The sequence below is a fragment of the Carlito syrichta genome, unplaced genomic scaffold (assembly GCF_000164805.1).
Source record: "Carlito syrichta isolate Samal-C Ts95f unplaced genomic scaffold, Tarsius_syrichta-2.0.1 Scaffold315119, whole genome shotgun sequence".
Classification (NCBI taxonomy): domain Eukaryota; kingdom Metazoa; phylum Chordata; class Mammalia; order Primates; family Tarsiidae; genus Carlito; species Carlito syrichta.
In genome coordinates, this window is record NW_007259215.1 from 494,196 (window position 1) to 504,496 (window position 10,301).

The window sequence follows — 10,301 nt, forward strand, 5'->3', positions numbered from 1 at the left end:
AGGTTGAGGCAGAAGGATATCCAGAGCCCAGCAGGTCAAGGTTGCAGCGGCCGGGAGAGGCCACTGCACTCCAGTCTGGGTGACAGAGTGCAACTCCAACTCAAAAAAAAAAAAAAAGTGATACATATATACAATGGAATACTATGTAGCCATAAAGAAGGACAAACATATGAACTCTGCAGCAACTTGGATGGATTTAGAGTTGATCATACTCAGTAATCTGTCACAGAAACAAAGAACAGAGTACCATATGTTCTCACTCATAAGTGGACCTTGAACAATTATAATACTATAAGAAAGGAATTGGCAGTTGAGGTAAACTGCTAGGGGAAGAAGGGGCACACCTCATCAACAAGGGTACCTGCATAATCAACATTTGTATACCTAACCCTGAACTGTACCCCACATCTTTATAATAAAAATATAAAATAAAATTACTACTTGGATCCTGAAAAAAAAAAAAAAGAATTTAAGTGCTGGCTGGGTGCAGTGGCTTATGCCTATAATCCCAGTATTTTGGAAGGCCAAGGTGGGAGGATTGCTTGAGTTCAGGACTTCAAAAGCAGTCTATGCAACATAGTGAGATTTTGTGTTTACAAAATTTTAAAAAAATTAGCCAGGCATGGTGGCATGTGCTTATTGTTCCAAATACTTGGGAGGCTGAGGTGGAAGGATTACCTAAGGACGTCAAGAGAGACTGTGGTAAGCTGTGATTATACCACTGCACTCTAGCCTGCATGACAGAGTAAGACCTTGACTAAAACAAACAAACAAAAAAAAAACAAATTAAAAAAAAAAATTTAAGTGCTAAAACACAACCACTAAGTACTGGAGAGGCTATTTTAAGTTCAGTGGTAATGAAGGCCTCTGAGAAGTCAAGACTTGAGTAAATAGTAAAATTAAAGCATGCGAAAATCTGGGAAGCAAAGCATTCCAGGTAGAGGAACTAAGAAGAGAAAAAAAGGCATGAACAATAAACTTGAGGAGTTTGAAGAAAAGAAAGATGAATGTGCTGAGTGAAAGAAAAGATATACAAATTTTATGTGAATATGACTGTAATTTGGTAATTTCAAATTCTGTAATTAGAAGTTATTTAAATTGTTTCCCTTATGCTTATACACAGAATGCAAATGGGACTTTAACTGTAGTCTCAGAATTTTGCTCAAGTTCTAGGTAGGTGCTACAAGGCCAAGGAGCTATATAGTCTCTTTCAGAGTTTAAAAAAGTGGTCAACCTGGTCCTGGGATCATTTATCTACATATCTCTATCTTAACTATATTCAAAAAGAACTCACTGAGGTAATGAGTCATAGGTTCAGGCAGAATGCTTTGTCTTCTTTTTCTCACCCTGTGGTAAAATGATGACATACAGTAGCAGTGGGGTGGCTTGTATTCCCACTGTTTGGCAAAGCAAGAATGGGTTTCCTTTGGGGATTACACATGTATATATATGTATGTTTAGTCTGCTTGAACTGTTCTGAAGGATAGTACTATGCACAGAAATACAGTATGAGAGGTAGGGAACTAAGCCAAAAGAATATGAAATATAGAACAGGTGCTTGGAGCGAGATCCCAAGGGGACAGCTGCAGATAATACACTTGGACCTGCAGAGTATGGTAGTCTTCATGGACTCACCAAAGAACCTGCACATAGGCTTCATGAAGAGAGAGTATTTGGACATTTATCACATAAAGAAATTCACCAGGCAATATTTTACATGGTAGCACTTTATTATCCTACTTTATTATCCCTTTCCCTTTCTTCTTCCTACCTGCTCTTGAGAAACCAGAAGTAGCAGAGGAGGATGTGAAAGGAAAGTAATAAAAGCAATACCCTTCCTTTTACAAGATAGTTCCTGAGTGATGGACCAAGAATGAGCTGCTGGGAAGGGAGAAACTGTGAACTGGATGAGAGAATGAAGTTTTGAATGGGACTGACCTTTTTTTTTTTTTTCCAGTTGGAGTCTCACTCTGTTGCCCAGACTGGAGTGCAGTGGCTGTTCCTGGCCACCGCAGCCTCGACCTGCTGGGCTCCGGCAATCCTTCCTCCTCAGCCTTCCAAGTAGCCGGAATTACAGGAATGCACTACCATGCCCGACTGATTTTTTGATTTATTGTAGAGATGAGGTCTCGCTGCCCAGGCGGGTCTTGAACCTGCGGGCTCAGGCAATCCACTCACCTCACTCTCCCAAAGGCAGGGGATTACAGGCTGAGCCACCGAGCCAGACTAGGACTGACCATATTTTAGTAAAAAATTAAAAAAAAAATTCAGTTGGCCCTATGTATCCATGGATTCAACTAGCCATATGTTGAAAATATTTGGAAGATACATTATGACATGCAGAGGCTTTCTCTCGAAATTATTCCCTAAACAATATAGTATAACAATTATTTTCATAGCATTTGCAGTGTATGAAGTATTATAAATAATCTAGAGATGATTTAAAGTATATGGGAGGATGTGCATAGGTTATATGCAAACACTACACCATTTTATATCAGGGATTGTATCTGTGAATTTTTGGAGGTCCTGGATCCAATTCCCCATGGACAAGAAGGACAAATGTGCCTGAAAGTGAGTCTTATTTAATAAAATTATACAGTGTTTTCTTTTATAATTGAAAGAACTGGAAAATTATAGAATCTGACATACGAAGTTAGTAGCTGGATAAAAATTTAGCTCTTTCCAGTTTGTACACTGCTCATCCATTAAAAAAGCCATTTAGTTACTAATACAGAAATAACTTAGTTAAGGGACACAGAGAAATGAAGTTTATCTGTATGTTCATATAATGTGAGAAGGTATTCTGGTGAGCTCAAAGCTGTTTCCTCAAATTTAGGAAATATTTTAAATTTATAAATTATTGATGTAAAAACATTGGCTGAAAGTTTGTTGAGGAAGCTGGTGGAAATAGTTACAGATTCAAAGTATCTTTAAACAGATAACTTATTAACTACAAATGGAAGAAAAGTGACCTTGTACAGTGGAGAAATCTAGCAGATTTCTAAATCTGAATCAATAATCAAAGTTAACATCATGAGCAATGGAACAAATTGACCAAGTATAGCTCCTGATGTAATGTTTGGTGAAGGATAAAATAAGATTTATGCTGATCTAATAATGCATCCTCTGAACCTAATCATGAGGAAACAATCATGTAAATCCTATCAAAGGGCATTTACCTTATTAGTAATTATGTTAAATGCATAAAGGTTCTAATTAAAAGGCTGAGATTGGCAGACTGAATTGAAAAAAATAACCCAACTATGTGTAGTCTACAAAAGAAGTCTTAAATTCAAAGACACAAATGAGTAGAAAGTAAAAGGATGGAAATATACACTATGCAAACAATAACCCTAAGAGAGCTGCAGTTACTATACTCATATCAGACAAAATAGACTTTAAGACAATTAAACATGTTTCTAGAGACAAAGAACATTTTGTAATGATAAAAGGGTCAATCCACCAAGAAGATAAAACAATTATAAATACACATGCATCTAACAACAAAGTCTCAAAATACACTTAGTAAAACCTGACAGAATTGAAGGGAGAAATAGACAAGTCAACAATAATAGCTTAAGACTTCAACAACCCACTTTCAATAATGGATAGAACAAACAGGTCAACAAGTAAAGAGAAGATTTGGATAACATTATAAGCCAACTAGGTCTAAGAGATAGTTATACAACATTTCACTCAACAGCAGCAGAATACACATTCTTCCCAAGTGCACATGGAACATTCTCTAGGATAGACTATACCTGAGGTCATAAAGCAACTCTCAGTGAATTTAAAAGGATTAAAATCATACAATGTTCTCTGACCACAATGGAATAAAATTATTAATCAATAAAAGAAGAGGTTCTGGAAATTCAAAAATATGTGGAAAGTAAGCAATACACTCCCAAATACTGTGTAGCTCTTAACGATTAAAAGATCAGCACTGTGGTGAGCTACAAAGAACTGAGAAAGTATCAGATGGCTTATTCAAACCTATTAGGAGCTCTCAGGGGTGGGCTGAAGAAGAGGAGCAAAAGGAGCAAAAGTAAGGAGCATAGTGAAGGGCACCACATTTCTTGTTTTCACCAACTAAATGAGTTGCTATTTTTCCTTTTGTTTTTACTTTTGGCCACAAAGATAGGTTCTGGTTCCCCCACAATAACTGTTCTCATGTGAGATTTAGGGTCATTTTGGAGAGAAGAATAGTTGTGGCAAGAAGTCAGTTTATTTTAGATCTGGCTAATTGATCTGTGTTGCATAATTGTATATTCCTGGGTTAAAAGTCTCTGTAGCTATCTACAGAGAAATGTATTATTCAATCTATTTATTTGTTTTTCTTAAATACACACCAGAAACAGAGGAAAGAAAATACTTTGAGATGGATACAGACAAAAGCATAACATACCCCAAATTTTAGGTTGCAACTAAAGCAGTGCTTGGAGGGAAATATACAGTTACAAATGTCTATGCTGAAAAAAGATCTCAAATCAGTAACCTAATCTTTCAACCAAAGAAACTGAAAAACAAAACAAACAAACAAAAAAACTAAACCCAAAGTGCAAGTAAAAAGAAGACAATAATAAAGACTATAGCAAAAAAACAAACACAAAAAAATAAAAACAAACAAACAAAAAACCCCAAAACAAAACAAAAATCAAGACAGAAAAAAATACAGGAAATCAACAAAAGCAAAAGCTGGTTGTTTAAAAAGATAAAACTGACAAAAACTTTAGGTAGACTAAGAATAAAAGAGGAAAGATTTAAATTTCTGAAATCAGGAATGACTTAAGAATAGACATATAGGGTAATCAAACCAACTTGAGAATTCATACATAAATCTTCACATTCCCAGTCAATTGATTTTCAAGAAGGGTGGTAAGACAATTCACTGGAGAAAAGATAAATAACCTTTTAGGCAAATTGTGCTGAGGCAACTAGATATCTGCAAGCAAAGAATGAAGATACAACCGCTTCCTCACATTCTACACAAAAATTAACTCAAAATTGACCATATAATCTAAATGTAAGAGCTAGTATTATAAAACTCTCCAAAGTAAATATAGAAGTAAAATTTTGTGGACTTGGGTTAGACATATTTGATATGATACCAAAAGCATGAGCAATAAAAGACATAACAGATTTCATCAAAATGAAAAACTTCTCTACATCAAAGGATACCATCAAAAACATGAAAAGTCACCAAAGAATGAGAAAAAATATTTGTGAAGCACAAATCTGGTAAGGAACTTGTACCCAGACTATAACATGAACTACTATTACAATTCAAGAAAAAAGACAACTTAGCTGAAAAGTGGGCAGTTAGTCCAAATAGACATTTCTCCAAAGAAAATACATAAATGACCAAAATATACATGAAAATTGCTCAACATTATCAGCCACTAGGGAAATACAAATCAGAATCAAAATGAGATACACCTTTATACCCACTAGGATGACTGCAATAAAAAAGCTGGATGACAAATGTGGGTAAGGATATAGGGAAACTGGAGACATCACACACTGCTGCAATTGTAAAGGGTACATACAGTCTCTGAGGAAAACAGCGTGGCAGTTCTTCAAAAGGTTAAACATATAGTTACCATATGACCCACAAATTCCATTCCCAGGTATATAATCAAGAGAAATAAAATAAAAAATAAAAATAAAATATGTCCTCTTAAATACCTATATATAAATGCTAATAGCAGCATTGTTCATAATAATTGAAAATAAAACAATCCAAATGTTCATCAAGTGATGAACAAATACATAAAATACAGTATAGCCATAAAGGAAAGTATCATTTAGTGATGAAAAGAAACTAAGTATGGGTATATGCTACAACACGGATGAGATGACATTAAGAAGTCAGTCACAAAATACCACATATTGTATAACTCTATTATGTGCAATGTCCAGAATAAGCAAATCTATTGTGACAGAAAGATTAGTGGTTGCTAGTGGCTGCAGGGGGAGAGGGAGTTGGTGAGAAATGGGTACAGTATTTCTTTGTGGGGTAATGAAGATGTTGTACCATCTTTGGAATTTAACAATCTAGAATTTCTGTTTTCGGTCAAGTAATTAATCAAATATAGGGCAGAAAATACACATCTTAAAACACGGAGATGCAGAAGTTACATTCCTTAGATTGTTTCTTGTGAAGAGGATGGACACCAGGAAAACAAGGTGATAAACCAAGAAAGAAAAAGAATGGGATCCAAGAACAACAGCTTCAACCCAAATAACAACAAAGGAGCTGCCCCAGTGTTAACAGTTGGGCAGCCAGAACAGAGAGTATGTAGTCCTAATTGAGGCAGGAAGACTGAGGGTTCTGTGATTGATGTGTCTAAGGAAAAAAACACAGCTAAGTGAGTCCTTGGTTTAAAAAACAGCAAAAAACTATACACGCGCACACACACGCACGTGCACATGCGCGCGCACACACACAAAATCAGGAAAAGAGTCGGGGGCAAGAAAGAACTCTAGCAGTTGCTGAGTGGGTAAAGGGGAGAGGTTGTTCAAGAAAGTAAAACTGAATTAACTAAATAGAGCTATCATTATATTGGGAAAACATTCAGGAAGTCAACAGATAGGGCCTAAACTGGATAAAGCAGGAAGCAGCAGAATAAAGACAGTATTAAGAAATATTAGGCTGGGTGTGATGGCTCACGCCTGTAATCCTAGCACTTTGGAAGGCCAAGGCGGGAGGATTACTTGAGCCCAGGAGTTTGAGACCAGTCTGGACAACATAGTGAGACCTCATCTCTATAAAAAAAAATTTTAAGAAAAAACTAGCTGGTTTCAGTGGTGCGCACCTGCAGTCCCAGCTACATGGAAGGCTGAGGTGGAAGGATCACTTAAGTCTAGGAGGTCAAGGTTGCAGTGAGCCAAGATAGTACCACTGCACTCCAGCCTAGGTGAGAGGCTGGAGAGACTCTGACAAAAGAAGAAAGCCACAAAGAAATAGCAAAAAGAATGAAAAGCAAGAAATGGAACTGTTTCTGGTAAGTGTCAGAGGTGGAGTAGAGGAAGTGAGGGAATGTCTTTTTTCCCACATTATATGACTTATTATTTTTTTTAATTTTAAAGATGTGGGGTACAATTCAGGATTAGGTAGATAAGTGGTCATTGCACAGGTAAAGTTTGGGCCTCCCTTTAGCCCCCACTTTGCCTGGTTTGAGATCAGGTACATTTATTCCATTATAAGTCTTTAAGAATTACTTGCTTAAAGTACTGTGCACATATTAATTTGATAAAAATGAAAAACAAACTTTACTTCATAATTACAGCTTTAAAATACTTTGATGATAGGAAAGTTTTTATTCTGTTAATCACTTAACTAGGATTTGTCTAAATTTAGTGATTTACAGAGCCTACAAAGGAATCTGAAGACGTACCCTGAAGGGATTACAGGTAGTACATGGGGGCAATGACTAAGTTACTTCCCTAACTTTAAAGATTTTAGCAATAAGAGTCCTCGCTGAGAATTAAACCTCAGAACATACCGGACAAAGCCAGAGAAATGCTAAAATTCATTTAAAAGAGATGGAGTGGCCTCAGACTAAGATTTGACTCAAAACAGCTTAAAGGCATTAACATACCTAATGGAATACTGTATTAAAAGGGGGCTTGGTCAGAAATTGAAGCACAGAAAGGGGAGTTATGAAGGCAGCATTAGGTTGTCTCTGGCTTTGTTCAGAGGAGAGAGCATGTAAGTTCCTAAAAGTAAAACTCATGCATCTCAAAAACAAAGATAAATATATATTAGTCACTACAATATATATCATCCATTCCTTGATCTAGCTCCATTCTCATCAAGCATTCTGACATAATTATTTAACCTTCTGTGTAAATATGCAAATAGGGAATAAATGCAAAGATCACAAAATGAGCGTCTGGCTCACTTAATAGCTATCACATTATTTTATGTATCAGTCTTTGTGACCCTAATTAATGCTGCCTACAATGGAAAATGAAGCACTCTTGATGTGCTATCAAAAATCAGTTTTATGTACCTCACATCTTTAAAAAAAAAAAAATCTGTTTTATGATCTTGCAGGACTGAAAGCTACAAGCCAGATCATGGAAATTGACAAAGGTACTGCCATATTCGGTGAGGATAGTCAAGCTTTCCCCTTTCCTTTACTCTAAAATGGGTGAAAAATTCAGCTTTTTAGATAGACAACAGTACAAGAAAATGCTAACGACAATTTGCCACAACTCTTAAATATTTGCATTTAATTCTAACATTTCTGGACTGAATAATTTGGAAAAGCAATTGCTACCAGTCAGCAATATAGAACTATTTCAAAACAGTTATGAAATTACTGAATTTTAAAATATCCTCTACTTATTCATTTTCACTGGCATAAATAAAACTTATTTGGGAATAACAATAATTAATAACAATAATCCCTCCCCTTCCATATGCCCATACTCTTTCTTGTCAATTAAATAGCAAAAAACAAAAACAAAAATAACCCCCAGAAAACTCACATGGCACTGTAGTTCCAAATCTTGTGGGATTCAATACTATGAACCTGTTTTTCAAGCTTCTTCGGCCCACACCTTGAGCTCCTATCAATACTAATGTTTTTCTCTGGAAGGGAGGCATTTTGGCTACCTCCTCATATATCTGGATTTCATGACGATCAAATTCTAAATGTAAAAGGAAATAGGAAAACCTTATATTTAGTTATCTTTTATATACATTAAAAATCCTCTGCTATTCTTTCTAGTAGTGATTTAGTTGTCTTGAAAGTAAAATATCACTTGAATTATATCCACTTTGCACAGATTTAAAAAAAATTTAGTAAAGTACGATAAATTATTTTATATTTTGATGTAAACACCTGTTTCTGTCAATTTGCCCTTAAAAATCTGTCTAAGCTAGTAAAATGTCATGTTTTATTCTTATTTATCAGATTCTATCCATTGAAACCTCATTATCAATTTGTCAGAAGAAATAATTCCTTTAATATGGACAATCAAATTACAGATCAATTTACAGTAAAAGTATATATTAAACATGGAGGACAGGAATATTCCTAGTGTTGATGCTTAAATAAGTTCCATAAAATAAGTATGCGCTTCTAATGATATAAATAAATAAAAGTTGTGTAGCAAATCTACAAGTATCAGTTTGTTGGATTAATAAAATGCAACATACTGATATTTACTGACAATATACTCACATTTAAACATTAAAATTCTGAAATTTACATATAAAATAAATGTTGGATGCAACAGTTTCAGTAGAAAACATCCCAAAATTATAATCTTAGCCAATGGGAAATTACACACTTTCCATTTTACAAAAAAGCCTTAAGGGCATATATTTAGTGAATAATAAGGCAAAAGTAGATTTGAAATACATTACCTATTATTATTACTATAACTTTCAATCTGTAGTAATAACACTTCTTCCTTAAATTATCTTAATAGCAATTCTTTCTTTGCATAATTTCCCCACAGTAGATTAAACTAATATTGAGAGAAAAAGTCTATTTCTTTCTTCTATTTTATTTCCTTTATAGTGTGCCATTTAGGTCATGTGTGGTGGCTCAGGTCGGTAATCCCAACACTTTGGGAGGTCAAAGTGGGAGGATTGCTCGAACCCAGGAGTTCAAGACCAGCCTGTACAACATAGCAGGACCTTGTCTTTATAAAATAAAAAAATAAAAAAATTAGCTGTGTGTAGTGGCATGTAGTTTCAGAAACTTGAGAAGCTGAGGCAGGGGATTGCTCGAGCCTGGGAGTTTCAGACCAGCTTGGGCAACAAAGCAAGACCCCATACCCCATCTCTACACACACATACACAAAAAAAATTAGCTGGGTACAGTGGTGTGCTCCTGTGGTCCTAGCTATTCAGGTGGCTGAGGTGGGAAGATCACTTGAGCCTAGGAGTTACAGACTGCAGTGGGCTATGATTGTGTCACTGTACTCCAACTTTGGCAAAAGAACAAGACCTTGTCTTGGGGAGAAAAAAAAATTATAGTGTGCCATTTAGTTTATTATCAGTATAGAGGTAGTTCTCAAGTCAAGAAAGTACTTTTAAAATTGCTAATTCCTTTGAATCAGCCTTCAGAACCTTCTGATTCAAAGAGCTAGAAACATTTCACTCCTATCACTCTCTACAAATGGGAGGACTAAATATAGTGGTTTCCCTTCCTTTTAAAAAAAAATTTTTTTTTAATAAGGAAGGTATACCCAATTCAGGCCTGAAGTTTTATTTCAGATTAAAAACAAACAAACAAAAAACCATTTTCATCTTTAATTTTTTTTTTTTTTTGAGTTGG

General features: G+C 35.3%; 1 protein-coding gene across 2 annotated transcripts in view; it reads right to left on the reverse strand.

Moving 5' to 3' along the window:
* Window positions 1-10,301, reverse strand: part of MPP6 (membrane palmitoylated protein 6) — a 66,878-nt gene that overhangs the window by 13,042 nt on the left and 43,535 nt on the right. For both annotated transcript variants that reach the window (XM_021706075.1, XM_008072328.2), the window contains exon 9: window positions 8,500-8,661. In XM_021706075.1, the coding sequence (XP_021561750.1) occupies window positions 8,500-8,661 (162 nt within the window). The remainder of the gene's footprint in view (window positions 1-8,499; window positions 8,662-10,301) is intronic.